Source organism: Hemicordylus capensis, chromosome 11, assembly GCF_027244095.1.
Source record: "Hemicordylus capensis ecotype Gifberg chromosome 11, rHemCap1.1.pri, whole genome shotgun sequence".
NCBI classification, from domain to species: Eukaryota; Metazoa; Chordata; class Lepidosauria; order Squamata; family Cordylidae; genus Hemicordylus; species Hemicordylus capensis.
Window position 1 is genome coordinate 7,066,979 of NC_069667.1, and position 19,785 is coordinate 7,086,763.

At 47.2% G+C, this 19,785-nt stretch overlaps 1 protein-coding gene across 1 annotated transcript; it reads right to left on the reverse strand.

Annotated features, from left to right (window-relative positions):
* Positions 1–84: 84 nt before the first annotated feature.
* Positions 85–18,446, reverse strand: LOC128335307 (synaptotagmin-like protein 2). Its single transcript, XM_053273327.1, has 6 exons — positions 18,103–18,446; positions 10,483–10,644; positions 9,460–9,538; positions 7,707–7,806; positions 6,905–7,110; positions 85–2,673 (listed from the first exon to the last, which is right to left on the reverse strand). The coding sequence occupies exons 1-6, from the start codon at positions 18,256–18,258 to the stop codon at positions 2,528–2,530; spliced, it is 849 nt and encodes a 282-aa protein (XP_053129302.1). The 5' UTR covers positions 18,259–18,446; the 3' UTR covers positions 85–2,527.
* Between the last annotated feature and the right edge of the window lie 1,339 nt (positions 18,447–19,785).

Sequence of the window (19,785 nt, forward strand, 5' to 3'; positions counted from 1 at the left end):
AGTCTGCATGTTGCAGACCATTAATACAGGTTTGCAGTGGAGAGAAAAAAATAGCAAAGTGTTTCAGAATGAAGAACTGAGAAGGACAAACAAAATCTTTTGGTTTATTATGTATAAGTTAAACATCAAGACATGTTTTCATAGGTGTAAGGCACAAGGCCCTACAGCATTAAGAAATATTTTTCCTGCTTCCCAGTGAAATGCATAAAAGTCATATAGCCAGGTCGTGAAGCGTAGAGAACAAGGACGGTATCTTCACACTTGTCAAAAGCCTTCCAGGCCTGTTCATGACATTGACCAGTACCTATTTTGCGGGTTTATAAAGTGTTTTCAACTGTTAAAGTAAAACAGAGATGGTATTGCCACGTATTTGCCTGATCACCCTGCAAAGAGATTGAAGGACAGCATAATCTGCTACTGTGATTACTATTAACCACAGTATTAAATATTAATTAATATCCTATAAAGCACTCTCTCTTAAATTAGAGTTCATTTAAACGCAGATTATGAAATGAACAGAATAAAGTGCCAAATATTTGCCCCTGATGAAGGTAAGGGACATCTTGGTTATATGAACATACCCGTTACAAAGAGAGTTATTTGCATAGGTTTGCCTTAACAGGAACGGCAAGGAAGGAAGGAAAATCTGAGTAACGACGTTTAATGCGTCCACTAAAGAGCACAGCTCTGTCAAATAAATAAAGCCTTTGGATGCCAGAGGAGAGACCACAACTCAGTGAGAGAGAACATGCCTGGCTTGTCAAAGATCCATTCTTTGCAGACATCATATAGAGAGGAGAGCTGGTCTTGTGGTAGCAAACATGATGTCCCCTTAGCTAAGCAGGGTCTGAATGGGAGACCACATGTGAGCACTGTGAGATATTCCCTTCACTGCTAAGAGCATCTAGGTTCCAAGTTCCCTCCCTGGCTTCTCCAAGGTAGGGCTGAGAGAGACTCCTGCCTGCAACCTTGGAGAAGCCGCTGCCAGTCTGGGTAGACAATACTGAGCTAGAGAGACCAATGGTTGGACTTAGTATATGGCAGCTTCCTATGTTCCTATGACTGAATATACAGTTTCAAGTAGGTGGGTGGGGGTGGAAAAGGCCCCCACCTGAAGACCACTGCAGCCAGTTAGGATATAGTCAGGTAGGGTTTATCAGCCTTGGGTCCCCAGCTGTTGGGACTACAACTCCCATCATCCCCAGCCACCATGGTGATGACAATTGCCGTCCAACCACATATGGAGATTACAATGGCATCGGCTGAGAACTCTTACAGCAGAGGAAGGCTTAATTCTTCTGTGGCCTGTCACCCGGCCCCCTTACTAGATTCTCTGTGGTCTAAACTTACGAAGCAAGAACACAGGCATTCAGGATTTTGCAGCAGTTAAGGTGTAAGTTGCCCATATTAAATTCTTGAGGGGTAGCCATGTGAAGTCTGTTACAGTACCCCAACATTAAATGATTTCAACCTTGGACCTTCTCCAATCTTGTACCAGTCAGACAGACTGGTGGATTTATTGCAACAAATGTTTTTGTGGACAAGAGGCTCTTTCACCAGGGACCCCAATAAATCTGTTCGTCTTTAAAATCCCACAGGGATCTCTCTTGGGGTATGCCCTTTCCCCTTTAAGAATGTAGGAAGTACCTTGTTGGATTAGACTGTATTCAACACTTGTTTCCAGGGGTCAGCACACAAAAGGTCAGAAATGGGATTGTGGTCCGATAGCAGACTGAAGTGCTTCCTGGAGACTCACTAATGAAATATTTTTCATTATATCAAACCATTAAAATCTTCAGCATTCTGAGCCCGATTCAAACATTATGCTGTACATGTGTTTGTGTGAATGACTGTACTGTACCTGTGTTCGTTTCAAAAGTGAACCTGGATACAGGCCCTTCAAATGCCTGGTATAGAGAGGTACTTCTGTACCTGTGTTCAGCATAACATGTGAATGAGTGTACCTGTGTGCAGATCTGTACCTGTATACATTGTGCACCTGTACAAGTGTTGAACATAACATGTGGATGGGAGATGAATGCCAGCTCCTGGAGAACTCTCAGTCAATCCTGGAGAGCTGGTAACCCAGGCATATCCTAGTACAGATTTTTCATGTTTCATTTGCATCATGGTTTGCTTCAACTTTGTTGTGATACTGTGTGTATTGGTGGCTGTACTAGCCAAAGTTTTGTCATAACTTCCTCTATGGGGAGGCACAAACGAAACAGCAACATGGACACTGTAATAAAATAAACTATAAACATATTTATACAATTTCTTCCCTGCTCTCTGGGTACAAACCCAAAGTCGAATAAAATCTAAGGTCTAGATGATGGAGAGGTGACGAGCAGCAGGTCTTTCAGCTAGCTGGGATGTAAAATCCGCTCAGTCCTCTCTTGGGATGAGTAATAATACCTTGTCCTTTCGAAGTCCATTGCACAGGCAATCCTGAGGTCAGCCAGCTTTGCATTGGCCCTCTTCTCTGTGTAAACGGTTCTCCGTTCCTCTGTGGGCTGCTGCCAGCTGTTCATTTCAGCTTCCTTTTTCCAGCCAGAGAGCGCAAAGGCAGGGACGCTTCAATCCATTCATTCGCCGTGGTCATCATTTCCTGCCAAAATGCGACCTCCTCTTGTGTGGAGTCCATCCAGTCAACGGCAATCCCATAGCTGGAGCCTTTGAAAGGAACAAGAAACAAGTGAGCCTTGGGGAGGAGGAGAGCTGGTCTTGGGGTAGAGAACGTGAATGGTCCCCTTTGCTAAGCAGGGTCTGCCCAGGTTTGTATTTGGATGGCTGTCTACATGTGAGTACTGTCAGATATTCCCTTTGGGGGATGGGGCGGTAGTTCAGTGGAAGTAGGGCTGGAGAGACATCTGCTTGAAACCTTGGAGAGCTGCTGCCAGTCAGTGTAGACCAGGGATTCTCAACATTGGGTCCCCAGAAGTTATTGGACTTAAACTTCCATAATCCTCAGCCCCAGCGGCCTTTGGTTGGGATTATGGGAGTTGAAGTCCCATAACATCTGGGGACCCAACGTTGAGAATCCCTGGTGTAGACAATACTCAGACAGACAGACCAAGGGTCCTATGTCCGCTAGGCTGACACCATGCATTTGATCATGAGGACTCGAGGGAATGTGCTAAAATGAATGACAGGGAATGCCCACTGTAATACCCTGGTTCCTTCCAAATGGCCATAGGAATGCATGGCATTTCCAAATGGCCATTCGGTGCATTTCATGGCCATTAGGAAGAAACCAGTGCATTTCAGTGGGCATTCAATGCCATTCATTTTAGAATGCCCACCGTAGGACTTGCATACAGAAGGTCCTCGGTTCAAACCCTGGCAGCATCTCCAGATAGGGCTAGAAAGATTCCAGCCTGAAACTTTGGAGAGACGCTGCCAGTCAGTGTAGAGCAGGGATTCTCAGCATTGGGTCTTCAGATGATATTGGACTTCAACTCCCATAATCCCCAGCCAAAGGCCGCTGGGGCTGGGGATTATGGGAGTTGAAGTCCAATAATATATGGGGACCCAACATTGAGAATCCCTAGTGTAGACAGTACTAAGCTAGATGGACCCAGGGTTTGACTCAGTATGAGGCAGCTTCCTATATTCCTATGAACTGCTGTATCAGCGGCTATGAAAAGGGGCAACCTATGATCGTGCTCCTTTTTTGAGAGGTCATAATCAATGCTGCAAGCAGTCAAGTTCATGGTAGGACTGTGTGTATCATAGGAACATAGGAAGCTGCCTCAGGCTGGGTCAGACCATTGGTCCATCTAGTTCAGTCTTGTCTACACAGACTGGCAGCGGCTTCTCCAGGACTGCAGGCCAGAGTTTCTCTCCGCCCTGTCTTGGAGTTGCCAGGGAGAGAACTTGGAACCTTATGCATGCAAGTAAAAAGATGCTCTTCCACTGAGTTATGGAACCTGCTGCATGCAAGTGTGCAGGTGCTCTTCCCAGAGCGGCCCCATCCCCTGAGGGGAATATCTTACAGTGCTCACACATGTAGACTCCCATTCAGTGCAAACTAGGGTGAACTCTGTTTAGCAAAGGCGGCAATTCATACTCGTGACCACAAGACCAGCTCTCCTCCCTTAATGGTGTTCCTTGTCAAACACAGAAGAAAAGCACCACTGACTGTCTAAAATGGAAATACCCTATGGAAGATGACTCTGAATTTAAGACGATCCCCTTAAAAAGTAGAGGTTACATTCAAGTTATACCTACACTGACTCAAAAATAACAGGACTCTGAATATAAGATGACCTCCTGATTTCTAACATCAAAATACTTGGAATAAACCTAGTCTTGTATTCGGGTAAATACAGTATAGTCACAGCGGTTATATCTAGCTGTTTTTCTTGAGCGACCTGAGGTTTGCCAGCCCTGCCCTCCAGGATCCACTACTGAAACTAATCCTGGAGATTCTTCTGGCCTGGTGTGGTGAGAGATATTGCATTACAAAAATGGGAGCGGGGGGAACCTTGCAGGAAGAGCTCCAGTCAGGGTTGGCAACCCTGTTAATCAAGGCCACTCATTTAACCCACAGGCTCTTCCAGGCTCAACGACACTGGTCTCGGAAGCAGGGATGGCCGACTTGAGACTCTCCAGATGTTGGTGGACTACAACTCCCATTGTCCCCAGCTGCAACACATATATATCACAGCAGTTCTCAGAGCAGTTTACATAGCAAAAGGGATGAGGAAATGGCTCTCTGCTCCAAAAGAGCTCATGGTCTAAAACAAGCTGAGAGAGGGGGTGGGTGACACGGAGAGATCCTAGCAAGAGCCACTGGGAAGGCTGCTATACTTTGTGTGCTGAACAGGGCCAGCTACTCTCCCCCTGCTGAATGGAAGAGAGCCGCCATTTTGGAAAAGTGTCGCTTGGCTCAGTAGCAGGAGCCCCTTGAAGGAGGGCGGCCTTTGCCTGAGGGGGCTGCTCATTCATTATTCCCTGAGCAGCTGCTGTCCTCTCTGCTTTTCCACAGAAAAGTTCCCAAAGCAATTTCTATAGCAACAGCAAGGAGAAAAGATGGTTCCCTGCCCAAAGAGGCTCCCAATCTAAGGGAGGGAGACACAAGGGAGACCCCCAGCAACTGGGAGGGATGCTATTCTAGGCTGAATAGGGCCAGCTGCTCTCCCCGGCCGCCATTTTGAAAAGGCGCTTCTTGGCCCAGCAGAGGCCCCTTAACGAGGCCGACCTTTGCCTGAGGGGGCTGCTCATTCATTATTCATTGAGCAGCTGTCCCCTCTGCTTTTCCACCGGAAAAGTCCCCAAAGCAGTTTCCAAGGCAACAGGAGTGAGAAGATGGTTCTCTGCCCCAAGGGCCTCACTGTCTAAAAAGAAACACAAAGGAGAGCCCAAGCAACAGCCACCTAGGCTGGGCTGGACAGGGACAGCACCTCTCAATGGAAGAGAGCCGCCATTTTGAGAAGGCGCCCCCTAGCCTGGTCAGCAGGTACTTAACGAGGCCGACCTTTGCCTGAGGGGGGCTGCTCATTTATTATTTATTGAGCAGCTGTCCCCTCTGCCGTTCCACCGAAAAGGTTCCCAAAGGGGCTTCCACAGCAAAAGGCATGAGTAGATGGTTCTCTGCCTCCAAGGGGCTTGCAGGCTAAAAAGAAACACCAATGAGACGCCAGCAACAGCCACTGGGAAGGACACTGGGCTGGGCTGAATAGGTACAGTTGCTCCCCCTCTTGTGGGATACGAGAGAGCCGCCATTTTGAGAAGGTGCCCTTCGGCCCAGTCAGCAGGGGCCCCTTCAGCAAGGCCGGTCTTTGCCTCCCTTCTTATTTATCCCCCTCACTTGTCTACCCTGCTTCTCGACCAGAAAAATTCCCCAAACAGCTTTCATAGCAAAAGCAAGGAGAAGATGGTTCCCTGCCCCACAGAGGCTCCCAATCTGAAAAGGAACACAAGAGAGACGCCAGCCAACAGCCACTGTAGGGACAGTGTACTGGTCTGAAGAGGGACAGTTGCTCTCCCCCTGCTAAATGCAAGAGAACTAGACCACTTTCTAAGAGGTGCCTCTTTCCTCAGTTAGCATGACTGCTGCATTTCACCATCATCTTAAGCCACAAATTTAAACAAACTCTTGCACAAATATATCAATAGGATCATATAGTAAAGAATGACAGGGAATGCCCACTAAGATGCACTGGTTAGAAACATAGGAAGCGGCCATATACTGAATCAGACCATTGGTCTACCTAGTTCAGTATTGTCTACCCAAACTGGCAGTGGCTTCTCCAAGGTTGCAGGCGGGAATCTCTCTCAGCCCTATCTTGGAGATGCTAGTGAGGGAACTTGGAACCTTCTGCTCTTCCCAGAGCAGCTCCATCCCCTGAGGGGAATCTCTGACAGTGCTCACACTTCTAGTCTCCCATTCATATGCAACCAGGGCGGACCCTGCTTAGCTAAGGGGACAAGTCATGCTTGCAACCACAAGACCAGCTCTCCTCTCCTCTCCATTGGCCATTCAGAAACTCCATGCAGTCCCCTTGCCATTTGGAAAGAACCAGTGCATTTTAGTGGGCATTCGCTGTCATTCATTTTAGGATGTCCTGACCCTAGTCCAGTGTACAACTTGCATGCTGATGGCTTCAGGTTCAACCCCTGAAATCATCCGGGCTATGTTAGTCATGACTACGTCCTACTAAAATTAATGGGAAATTAATGGGAAATGAACGGTACTCATTGATTTCAATGGTGCAGAGGCCTGGCTTGCTGTGAATTCTAATTTCCGCCCAGCCACGCTTCTGAAGAGAAGCCCTTTCCATTTTGATTTGTGGTCCAAAACATGCCCTTTGGATGTCTGCTCTCCCTGTTTATATTTTCTGGGCAAGGAGAACATGTTTCATGTCGAAACTGGAATGAGGCGAAAGGGCCTCGTTATTACCTGTCCCAAGTCCCAGCCGGATACCTCCCAGAAAGTGATTGGTCAGTTTCTCATGATCCCAGACGGTCAGCTCGACACAGGCATCCTTCAGATCTTCTGTATGAAAGCCGTCGTACACGATGGTGTGGTTAAACACCGGGTTGGAGTCCCGCTTGACAATGCGGGTTTTCTGGTAGCTCTTTTTACTGGTGTCCGGAAGAACGTAGCTTGCAAGGGAGAAAGAGCATTTGACATCAGGCAGAATGGCGACAGAGAAATGTCATCTTCCACTTATTTTTTCCAGCCATTCAGCTAAGCAAACAGAATTCAAGCCCTCCGGAGCCTAGCTATTACTATTTATTATTACTTTAATATCCACGATGGAACTTGGAGCCCAAGCCAAGAGAGCGGAGTTCATAGTGGCAACATTTAACACACTTAAGAGGCCTGCTGGGATTAAAAAAAATCAAGAGAGGATTGGAAAACGAGCAGGGAAGACACCACCAAGTGAACCTCAAGTGGCAGGGAGTTCTACAGAGTGGGGGATCCGAAAAAGCTGTGTCCTGCATCGCCACCAACTGAGCATCAGACAGAGGTGAGAAACAAAAAGAGGGCTTCCCTCATGGATCTTATATGGTGGGTGGAGTCATGTTCAGATATGTTGGCTCTAAACTGCTTAGGGTTTAAAGTGGTAGGGACCCCTCTGAGCATTTCTTTGTCAGCGAAGGTATGTGTGATGAATGAGCACCATGGAAGCATATGGTTGTGCTTGCTTGGGTCCGTGTGGGTATGAAATCCACCCCCCGCCCCATGACACACCTACCATTTCACAAAGGAGTCCACTCCGGAGGGACGTAACTGGGGCAGATCTTTGGTGTCCTTGACCCAGATATGGACCTCCCCAGACGGAGGGGTCTTTCGACCTGCCATGAAGGATCAAGAGACATAGTTGGTTGGTTACCAAGAAGTATGTTAGCTTCCTTCATCCAAGAGTCTTAATAAAACAGATCCCAATGGACAGTAAAACGTGCTATAGTGGATAAACTGGGGCAGGTAGATTCCTGTTCACATCCCTGCTCATCAGCCGGGCTCACTGGTGACCCAGTTGCTCTCACTCAATCTCGCCTACCTTGCAAGGTTGTTGTGAGCATAAAATAGGAGGGAGACTGTGTGTACTGCCCTGTGCAAGGAAAACATGACATTGATAACAAGTGAAACCATTCTTTACTTTATAATATGGGGTGGGGCCATGGATCAGTGGCAGAGCATCTGCTCCGTATGGAGAAGGCTGCAGGTTAAATATTTGGCAGCATCTCCAAGAAGGGCTGGGAAAGACTCCTGCCTTGGAGAAGCCGCTGCCAGTCAGTGTAGAGAATACTGAGCTACATGGACCCAGGGCCTGACTAGAAGGCAGCTTCTTGTGTTCCTATGAGCACTCCTTGATCTTTGGGGGATCGGGCAGGTTGGAGGTTCAAACCTTGGTAGTATCTTTGGGTAGGGCTGGGAAAGACTCCTGCCTGAAACCCGGGAGAGAGCCGCTGCCAGTCCGTGCAGACAACACTGAGTTAGATGGGCCACTGGCCCGACTCGGGGTAAGGCAGCTTCCTATGTCTGCATGACAGTAAACCAGTTTGCTGAGGCAGATCTGGATGCAGGGTCGGGGCTACCATTAGACCAACTAGGCAGCCGCCTTGGGTGCAGACCTCAGAGGGGCGCAGAGTGTCGAGTGTCAATGTGTTTGCCAAGGGCACAAAATAGTCTGGCACCGGCCCTGCCTGGATGGTGCAAGGCGAGCTGCATGTGGAGGGCAAAGGAGCAACCCCCCAAATTAAAAGTCATTCATTATGCATTTGGGCTAGGGATATATTCCGTTCTAATCTCCGGTAATATATATGAGACGTTGAGGTTGCACATGCGACCGTCGGCTGCTGCTTCCAAGGGCTGTGGGGGAAGGCAGCTGGTCACCAGATGAGTGGAAGCCGTGCTTCCCTCCGCTACGCCACAAACCCACACGAGCGGCGGCGTGGAAAAGGTAAGAGCTGGGAGTGGGAACACTTCCCCCTCCTGCCAGCCGCTCACATTAGAGTAGTCACTGCACTCGGTGCGGCCACTCCTTCCCCCAGCTCGCTGCTAGAAATGGTAGCAGACCAGGGGAGGGGGAGCCCAGTGAGCACGATGGCCACCAAGTTAAAATGAACCTCGATTAAACAAACCATGGTTTGTTGGCAAGGTTAAACAAACCTCAGTTAAATGAACCTAGGTTAAATAAACCCGGTTTGTTGGTGAGGTTAAATGAACCTCGGTTAAACGAACCCCAGTTAAACAAACCTCTGTTCATTTAGCCTCGGCAAATCGCCGGGCTAAAAAGTTGGACTAGTGGGGGCGGAAGCACCAGGATCGGGAAAAATCCTGGTGCTCCACACGAGCAGTCCAACCCAGTCTGGGCGGCCCTAGCCTGGGTTGGGCTGCTGGTGTGAATAGCCTCATTATATACAGTCACGAGAGTGGCTATTTCATGGAGTCTCCCTGTTAGCAGCCTGAAACATTTTTCTGAAGGCACAAGGGGTTTTTTTTACCTAGGGATCCTGGTGGGATGTACTTAATGGACAGGTTTATCACTCCTCGATGGTCAACGCAATTGATTGTAGAGAGAGACTGCAACAGAAAAGTCTACGATAGGCAAAATGCGCATAAACACATGGATTTTTGACCAGCTGATGATCAGAGCTGGTGCTCTGGAACCAGTGTGCAGATTTCCCCTGTGGATTTGAGGAGTTCCCCCTCAATTTAATGCACTCCTCCACGAACTCATATCTCAGAGGCCATATCTCCACTCCCAAAGTGTTTTTCCCCTTCCCCCCAAAAAATTTCTTCAAGCCAGGAGACTTTTGCTGGAGTTGTTATGTTAAGCATATCCACACCCACAAGGGAAGTGCACTTTCGGAAATTTGGGAGCCGGGCTACAAGCTGATTTTCGTGCACAAAATTCGGGTATTTTTGCAATGTTCAGAAATGTTGCAGAAAAAAAACTGTGGCTGAAAATATAGAAGGGAGGAGTCAGAGAGCAGCCACTGTCCCTTTCTCACCAGAACACTCTCTCTTTAAAGGCAGGGAGAGTCACTCCAGCCCACGCTGCCAATGCAGCGAAGGCCGATTTCATTACCAAATGGGGTAATGAAGAGAGTGAAATTACCCCCCCCAAACACACACACGTTTGATGTCAGATATGGGGGCATGTCGGTGCCGCGAGGTGCGGCCCCAGATTAACAACGGCCCAGGTTCTTTGAACCTATTTGCCCAACGGTGGCTCTGCTCCTGGGACTAGATGGGAAATCTTTGCTAAGCTGAAATCCTGCTTTTGCTTGCCTTCCTTTCCTGAGGTCAAGGGAACTGCTGGCAGAGCTCACATTTCAGTGATGCTTGCAGTAGCCTCTACACATCGCTGCTGCCTGAGCCGTCTGAGGTTGTTTTTGAGCCTCTGCTCTGTGGTGGTCCATCCGTTGCAAACTCTCCCTTTACAGATCAGGCCCTTGCACTTTACACACAACCCTGAAGGCATATCTTTAAGGAGAATCCCTCCTTGGCTGAAGCACACTCACCCGGGGTTTCAGCATATACCAGTTCAGCTTATTGTTCCTCCAGTCCCAGCCGGCCAGGTCTACTTCCATCTCACCCAAGAAGCTGTTCCTCCCCAAAGGGTCATTGTGCCACACCGAAAGACTTGGCTTCTGAATCAGCAGAACCATTTTCTCTATTTTATACTGCCGAGAAGGAGAAAGAGAGTTTAGGAACATAGGAAGCTGCCATATACTGAGTCAGACCCTTGGTCTATCTAGCTCAGTATTGTTTTCACAGACTGGCAGCAGCTTCTCCAAGGTTGCAGGACGGAGTCTCTCTCAGCCCGATCATGGAGATGCTGCCAGGGAGGGAACTTGGAACCTTCTGCTCTTCCCAGAGCAGCCCCATCCCCTGAGGGGAATCTCTTCCAGTGCTCACACGTTTTCCATCATCTGCAACCAGTGCTGACCCTGCTTAGCTAAGGGGACAAGTTGTGCTTGCTACCACAAGACCAGCTCTCCTCTCCTTGAAACATGCAAACGTTTTGCTTTTAGGAACATAGGAAGCTGCCTTCTATCAAGTCAGACCCTTGGCTCATCTAGCTCAGTATTGTCTACCCAGACTGGCAGCAGCTTCTCCTACATTACAGGCAGGAGTCTCTCCTAGCCCTGCCTGGAAATGCTGCCAGGGATTGAACCTGGGACCTTCTGCATGCAAAGCAGATGCTCTGCCTCTGAGCTGTGACCCCATATCTTATTGCACTTACATGTAGCTGCGCATCTAAATGCAAACTAAGGCAGACCTTGATTAGCAAAGGGGACAAGTTGATATACTCAGAAAACCAATTTTATACTGAGAGGTTTAAAACACACTATATGATAAGAACTTAATTAAAGGTTATCTCTGGAATTTCCTCTCTAGCCCCAACTGTTATCTCTGAGACTTCCTCTGTAGCTCAACCGTTATCATCGGAATCTCCTCAGCGATTTCTATTGTTATTATTTACATACAAGTGAGATAATGTAATCATCATGTAATTACTTGCCTACGTGATCTGTAAAGTATAAAAGTCTGTTGAAAATGATGCTTGGGGTTCAGGAATTTAGGCAATAGCCAACCAGAACCTTTGCTTCTGCAGAGCAAATAAAGCCTTTTAAAACTTCTCCGCTGGTGATGTTCTTTGGCTCGCTGACCCAGTAAAAGAACCATTTGGATGGTATAGCAAATTGGTGCCGTGACTCGGATCGGGGCCACGTTCCTTACATGAACGTAGGCAACCCCCACTGGGTGGAGAGGCCCCCGGCGACGGATAGACTAACCAGCCCAGCCGGCACCTCACCTTTGTTGAGGAGTGGGCAAGGCTCTACTGTCGCACCGGGACCTTCCACAACCAGGGGCCAGAAATCGGAGAACTACGGCAAGGCAGGTAAAGGTGTAAAGCGCGCTGAAGGGAAGGACGCTCCGGAGCGGGTAAGTAGACTTAAACAAGAGGGGTTCGAGTCCCCAGATTTTAGTTTACGGGTTCAAGTCCCAAATGACTAAAAACTACTTACCAAAGAAGGATGGGTACTGCTCAGAGCAAGAAAAAGGGGAGAGACGGAGACTGTACTCCGCTACAATGTGTCTTAAACCATTGGATGTCCCTAACGGGAGGAGATCCCCTTAGGAAAAAGAAAATGATTAATTTCTGTCAAAATTGTTGGCCATATGACGAATTAGAAAATGGATTAAAATGGCCGAGGGTTCTGTTGATTACCAAACTATTTTGCAGTTATTACTGTTTTGCACCAGAACCTCAAAATTTGAAGAACATAGCTATGCACAGGCTTTTATGGAGCTTTGGAGAGAGGAGGATATGTTAAAAGCAAGTGGGCTACGGAAGACTTCTTTGATCGCCGTAGGGAAGACGTTCCCTGCAGCCCCACCACTAAGGAAACCTCCTCCATATGTGCACCCTTGCGAGTCTTATCCCTTCCCTGCACCCGTATATTCTCCACATGCAAGCACGTCGTCCCGGTCCAGACCCGGGGGGAGGGCATAGGTTGTGGGCTGTGTGGTTTAGGGGATACGGGACACTGGGAGGGGGAGGGCATAGGTTTGGTTGATACTGGGAAACAGGAGCGGCGTGATTTACTCTCCTCATCTCAGGGCTTGCCACAAAATCTACCCCCTTCCCAAACCCCGGCTCAATATTCCCCAATAGCAACACGTACTAGGGCTCAGACACAAAGCCTAGCCTTGCAATGCCCATTGCGGGAGCAAATAATGGCAGAAGGGGAGGTGGCTTTGATACATGTGCCTTTCACCTCAGCAGATTTATTAAATTGGAAAAATAACGACCCCACCCTTAGGGAAGATCCAACAAAAATGGCTGGATTATGGGAATCCATTTTTGAGACTCACAACCCCACATAGTCAGACATCAGACAGATGTCTCGCAGTCTTCTAACAAGTGAGGAGAGGCGATTAGTGGAAGCCCACGGCCACCAGTTGGCCCTTGAGGGGACTGATAAGAATGAGCTACAAGCTCAACTTCTCTTCCCATCAGAAAAGCCCGCATGGGATCACGGAACTAGAGGACAAGAAACTTTAAAGAAATATTGGGACAAAGAGGCTCTAAAAACTTGTATTCCCAAACCAATTAATATGGCTAAAGTGCACCAAATTACACAAAAGCCTGAGGAAAACCCTGGCGAATTCCTGGAAAGATTGGAAAAAGCTTTTGGGCAATATACTCAAAAAGACATTAGCAAGAACGAAGGGGAGTACATTCTTAAAATGGCTTTTGTAAGCCAACGCGCCCCGGTTATAAGAAAAAAATGGCAGAAGATGGAAGGTGGACTTACTCTCCCCTTAGCACAATTAATGGAACAGCCAAGAATGACTGTGATTTAGCTCAGATGGGGGAGGAAAATGTATATAAATATGTACAAGGTATTGCTGCGTCTGTACTTTCTCTCTCTGCCTTTATTCGTTTCTGCAACTGCACTAGCATTTCCAACCTATGAGAAACCCTTTTGCTTGTTTGTAAAAGAGGACAAAGGATGTATGGCTGCAGTTGTGACCCAATCTTTGGGTCCAGCATCACGACCAGTAGCCTACCTTTTTGGAAAATTGGAAGGAAAAGGGATCACCATGTTTCTTCTTATTGCAGCTAAATATAAAAAGTGTAATTCCTGCATTTTAACCATTGTATGTGGGTCTTGGGGAGAATTGGAGCCTTTTCCTCTCCCCCTGCTTCAGTAAAATCTCTTGGGAATCCAACCCAGCCAACCTTTCAGTTAGATGCCAGCCAGAGGAATAGCTAGTGGAGAACTCCAGTTTGCAACCTATTGGAATTCATTGAACTTTTATCAAGAGATTTCAAGCATATTTCACCATTCATATTATATATATATATATATACGATAACTAGCTGCAGAAAATAGTTTAATACTGTGCCAAGTGTGTTATGTATGTAACGTCTTTGTACATTCTCTTATGGGAAGCTTGGGTGAATTTGGTGGATGGAGTTGTTGTTTGGAAACACTTTCATGAGGAAGCAAAAGGGAGCTTTTATGCTCTGAAGATGGGTAACGCCTTGGTCATATAGTGAATGATTCTTCTGTAAATGATTGTGCTTCTCTTAAAGTTGAAATAAGGCAAATTAACTCTTGATTCATAGTAATAGTAGAAAATTAGGAAAGGATTCTAAGGTCCCAATGTTGTAATTCAGCTGAACCCCTTTAAATTGATCTCTTGTTTATTTTGGGTTTTTGTATTGTCTTATTAGATGCCATTAGTCTGTTCAGTTATCGATAAAGTAATGAGAAAGAGGGGAACTGTAGCACCTTCCCAGTCCCACACCCACCTTTTGTACAGGAGGGGCTCTTAGATTCGCCCCCCCCCCCCCCCACAGTTAACCTTGCTTAAGATTTTTTTATGTTATGAAGGGATGTCAGTAAATTGTGGGAGGAAATAAATAAATAAATAAATAAATAAGGAAGAAAGGTTTTAAGCTGAATGGATAAAAGGAGTTGCAAACACAAGCTGATGTAATGTGTTGTAAATACTAGAGGTTTTTATGTCTTTGTAATATTTTTGTTACCATGTACACTGAGAGCCACTATAAAATGGTCTAAGGCTTAAATTTAAATTTTTCCTCACAGCCAGCCTTGCTTTGCCTCCGCAAAAAACTTTTGAAATCTAGATGCCACTCCTGTAGCCAGTTATAACAAGTGGCAGGGAGTTCCCAAGTACCCATTTGCATTCACCTGAAGGTCTTCTCAGCTTAAAAGGATCTAGCTTTCTGTGTGCTGCTGTTAAAGCCATACTGTTTTCACAGCTCTTGATTAGAGACTTGATAATAACTTGTGTTTGTCACAGGCTTCACCCCTCTGCAAGATTATGGACAATTTTCTTGATAACATTTTACCATAGAAGCCTGTTTGTTTCATGAGACACTAGGCCCTGTGAAAGAGATTTCAATCCTATTTCTACAAGGTATATTAATTTTGCCTGGAGGCAAGGACTGTTTCCTTTATATAGGTTGTGATAAGGACATTGCTGACAGAGAGTTGGAACACTACCTAAACGTGGCTTAGGTGGGGACAGTGAAGATCTCGAAAGCCAGGTGTCACTGACGAATCATCCTGTTATGGAGAATGAAGTCAGGTACACTGGAGTACACTGCATGGAGGCCGATTGCCCAAACAGAAGTCTGTAAGTATGCTGGCACAGCGTGGTGTAGTGGTTAGAGTGCTGTGCTAGGACCGGGAAAACTCGAGTCCAGTTCCTCATTCAACCCTGACACGTGCTGGGTGACATTGAGCCAGCCACTTAAACGGCCTGGCCTGCTTTGAAGGGTTGTCATGAGAGGAAACTTAAGTATGTAGTACATCACTCTGGACATCTTGGAAGAAGAGCTGCATGAGGCTACAGGAGAACAGGACTATCAGCAGTTCTACCCAAAAAGGCCTTTGCGAGATTCAAGTGCTGAAGTTGATGTTGTGGCCTCTCAAGTGACAAGACTATGTTTGACCTGCCAGGTTTTAAAATGTTTCTTCAAAGTCACAAACCCACAAGGGTGGGGTGAACGTGAACATGATCATCATAATTTTTTTTTATTTTGACTTTTATTACTTTTGCCTCCTGCCCAGGATTGCTGCTTGCAAGCTGACCCATTGGGCTGAAGCCCTTTCTACAGCCCACAAGCCATAGTGGCCACTGCAGGCCCCAGTGGAGGACATTATCCCCTGTTTTGGACTTTAGGAAGTGGGGAAGTGAGGGAAAGCAAGGAAACAAAAAACATGATTGGAAAAATAATAATAATATTGCCAAAAGACCAATTTGAAGTGGCCTCAGGTTTTACTTATTGTGTTGCTTGCTTTGAGAACTAGACCTAAGAAAGGTTATGACTTTCCTCCTTTGGGAATGTTGGTTGGCCACCCTGATTCCAGGATGCTGTCCCTTGCGGGGTGGGGGGAGGAACTGATGTCTTGTATGCCTATCTTTTCTCTCAGTAAGCAGGTTCCTCTCGAGGTTCTGTTGGTGACCCAAACAGTGGTCAAATGTAAGGGAAGAATCTAAAGGGAGTCTCCAGAGGATGTCAACCCTGACCCAGAAGAAGGACCAGCAGTCCACCATCAGCAACAGTTGCAACAAAGGAGAACCCAGAATGCTGGGGAGTTGAACCCCTTGACGGGTTAAAACTTTGTTCTAAAGGGAAAAAGGAGATTGAACTATGGGGGAATCTGTTAATCATTAACTTTTAGCTTTTGGTGCTCTGATGCTTTTGGGATGTGGTTTCTCTTGCCTATAATTTGTATTCAGGTAGTTGCTTGTTGTTGTATACCATGGGTCCCATACTGTTTCAACCGGGCGATGACACATATAAAAAGGGAATCCATGCCCCGGGTAAGATATCATCGCACCAGAAGGGGCTAAGGAATTAGCTTCCACAAAAGAAAAGGGTGGAATTGATATACTCAGAAAACCAATTTTATACTGAGAGGTTTAAAACACACTATATGATAAGAACTTAATTAAAGGTTATCTCTGGAATTTCCTCTCTAGCCCCAACTGTTATCTCTGAGACTTCCTCTGTAGCTCAACCGTTATCATCGGAATCTCCTCAGCGATTTCTATTGTTATTATTTACATACAAGTGAGATAATGTAATCATCATGTAATTACTTGCCTACGTGATCTGTAAAGTATAAAAGTCTGTTGAAAATGATGCTTGGGGTTCAGGAATTTAGGCAATAGCCAACCAGAACCTTTGCTTCTGCAGAACAAATAAAGCCTTTTAAAACTTCTCCGCTGGTGATGTTCTTTGGCTCGCTGACCCAGTAAAAGAACCATTTGGATGGTATAGCAAAGTCATGGTTGCTACCACAGGGCCAGCTCGCCTTCCCTTTTCTTCCTGTTCTCCCAGTTACATCATACCACAGGGCCCAGTTAATGGTCTGGCAGCTCCTTGGTCAGCATGACTGTGGAAGATGGTGGAAGGCGATGCAAGTTGGTGGGAGAAAAAAGAGAGAGAGAGGAAGCAGCCACCTTCTTCTCCTGACTCTAACAGAAAGTGTCTGATCCCAGCCCAAAACAGCTGTGATATATTCAGAATTATTATATTTAGCAGGCGAAGAGCAACTGCCCCTATTCAGCCCAGCATAGCATTCCTGTTATCAGGGGCTGTTGCGGGTATCTCCCCTTTATTTGTTTTTTTAAAGACTGTGGGCCCTTTTGGGACAGGGAACTATTTTCCTGTTCCTTTTTTCAACATTTGGTCACTTATTTTGTTGTTGGAAAGAGGCACAGTATAGTGGTGATGGTGATAATATCATGGCTTACATAAGAAGCTGCCTTCTGCCGAGTCAGACCATCTATCCATCTAAAATTGGGGCAGAACAGGTCTTGTGGTAGGAAAGGAAAGGAAAGGAAAGGAAAGGAAAGGAAAGGAAAGGAAAGGAAAGGAAAGGAAAGGTTGCGCTGCCGAGTCGATTTTGACTCCTGGTGCCCACAGAGCCCTGTGGTTTTCTTGGTAGACTACAGGAGGGTTGACCATTGCCATCTCCCACGCAGTGTGAGACGATGCCTTTCAGCACCTTCCTATATCGCTGCTGCCCGATAGAGGAGTTTCCCACATTCTGGGAAACACACCAGTGAGGATTCGAACCAGCAACCTCCTGCTCTCTAGGCAGGTTGCTTCCCCGCTGTGCCATTAGGTGGCTCTGGTCTTGTGGTAGTAAGCACGAGTTTCCCCCTTTGCTAAACACGGTCTGCCCTGGTTTGCATTTGGATGGGAAACATGTGAGCACTGGAAGAGATTCCCCTCAGGGGATGGGGCTGCTCTGGGAAGAGCATCTAGGCACCAAGTTCCCTCCCTGGCAGCATCTCCAAGAGAGGGCTGAGAGAGACGCCTGCCTGCAACCTTGGAGAAGCTGCTGCCAGTCTGTGCAGACAGTACTGAGCTAGATGCACCAATGGTCAGACTCAGCAGAAGGCAGCTTCCTATGTTCCTTCCTATGTCCACAGCTCAGTATTATCTACTCTGACTGGCAGCAGCTCTCCAGAGTTTAAGTGCTGAAACTGGGACCTCCTGCACGCAAAGCTGATGCTCTGCCGCCGAGCCACAGCCCTTTCCCTGCTCCGTCCCTCCCCACGCTTTTATCCATCCTTACCCGCAACACCTCGTTGTAAATGGGGCTCACGGTCCTCTTCCTCACGGATGTCTTCCTCTTGCCCATCCGCGCTTTGTCTGGAAGCAGGTAGGTCTTGCCATACCTGGAAAGAGATTCCTGCGGAGTTAACAGTAAAAAACAGCAGACGCTTAACATACAAACCGGCCCCTTGAAGCGGACGGCATGTCTAATGAAGAATCCCGCTGGGTGGTTAGCTTGGCATCGGTGTGGAGTTATAAATCATTCCAACGCATACGGAAAGAGACTGCCTAGACATGGTCAGGTGGTGATTTAGAGACTGCTATGGAAGAGCTGCTGTTAGGTCTCCACCTGTAAAAGATGGGGAAGGAGGTTGTGACAAAGCTGGATATTCATGCAGGTGACCAGAGGTGCACCTAGATAATTTCGGAGCCTGGACCTAAAGGCCTTTGGAGGCCCCCCTGCTGCAAGTTAAGCATCATTTTTTAAACATGTAGGTTCTTGAGGGCACAAACCGCACCACTCAGGACAGACTCAAAAGCATCTGGGGGCCCCCAGGACTTCTGCAGGCCCTGGACTTCTGGCCCCGAAGTCTAGAGGTAAAAGCACCTCTGCAGGTGATTCGGTGGTGGTGGTGGAGGCAGCAGCATCTATGGGTGAAATGTGAGAGGGTATCTGGGAAGGTGGTGGTGGTGGTGGTGTGTGTGTGTCTGTGTGTAACAGGAGGTTTTTCACACGTGGCTTTTAGTTCGCATCTTTTCCACACCGAAGGGGGTGCGTTCACATATTGGCCAAATTTACTGCAAATTCCCTGCGAGCTATCGGGGAGAACTTCACACACAATTTGGGTTTTCCATGACACGTTAGCATGTGGTCCAGTTTGTATCCGGGATTTATAAAAAACATTTTCTGGCATCGTTTCTTTTGGGCCACTTCGAACTTGCAGGAAAGCCCCACAGAAAACCCATGGTAAAAAAAGCCTGTTGTCTGGGAAAGGTCCAGGGACCATGAAGTTTTCTATCACCAGGTGAATGGGAAGTAACGGGGCTGCCAGTCGGGAGCCACGAACCATGAAAAATGATCCGACTCTTTAGGAGGAAAGGTTTTCGTGATCGTAAAATGGTTCCCCAGAATTCTGGGAATCGTGTGGGTGAGACGATAGCCCTGTCCGGCCGTTAGGACACGGTTGACAAGAGGGTAAGAGAGGGACGCAAATGTGTCAAATAAAGAAGTTATATGTGTGTGTGAACATGTAATGTCAATTATACTGAAGTGTGAAGGAGGCCTCGCACACGCTGATTCGCCCCCAGCCCCGGGGCGCCCCAGGGGAAGCCTTGCTCACAGGTTCAGCAGTATGCTTCCGATCCGAATCATGCATTTGAGAGGCCTGGACCCAGCATTACTTTCAGAATGAACACAGGTACAGTCATTCACACAAACACATATACGCGTACTGCCATCTGTACACCCATACAACGTATTGTCTGAAGAGGGTTTCTGTGCAAGTACAAGGAATGACATCTGACTGCTTGAGCAGAATGGTGAGAGTTCAAGCTTTCTGTTTTCCTCTTCAAAAAAAGAAGTTTCTAGACCTCATGGTGGAGGCTGCAGCTGGAATTTGGGTGGGATTCTGCTGGGGTGGGGAACTGGGGCACTCTTGCTCGCACTGATATTGATGGCCTTTGGCGTATGGGGCCGGGGCAG

Excerpts from the sequence above, each read along its gene's own strand:
- LOC128335307 (XM_053273327.1), bottom strand. The coding sequence starts at position 18,258 with ATGTTAAGCGTCTGCTGTTTTTTACTGTTAACTCCGCAGGAATCTCTT. Across the intron at positions 7,807-9,459 it reads CATCCCACCAGGATCCCTAG|GTCGAAAGACCCCTCCGTCT; the intron begins GTAAAAAAAACC and ends CCTTCATGGCAG. Across the intron at positions 2,674-6,904 it reads CCGGCTGGGACTTGGGACAG|GCTCCAGCTATGGGATTGCC; the intron begins GTAATAACGAGG and ends TTCCTTTCAAAG.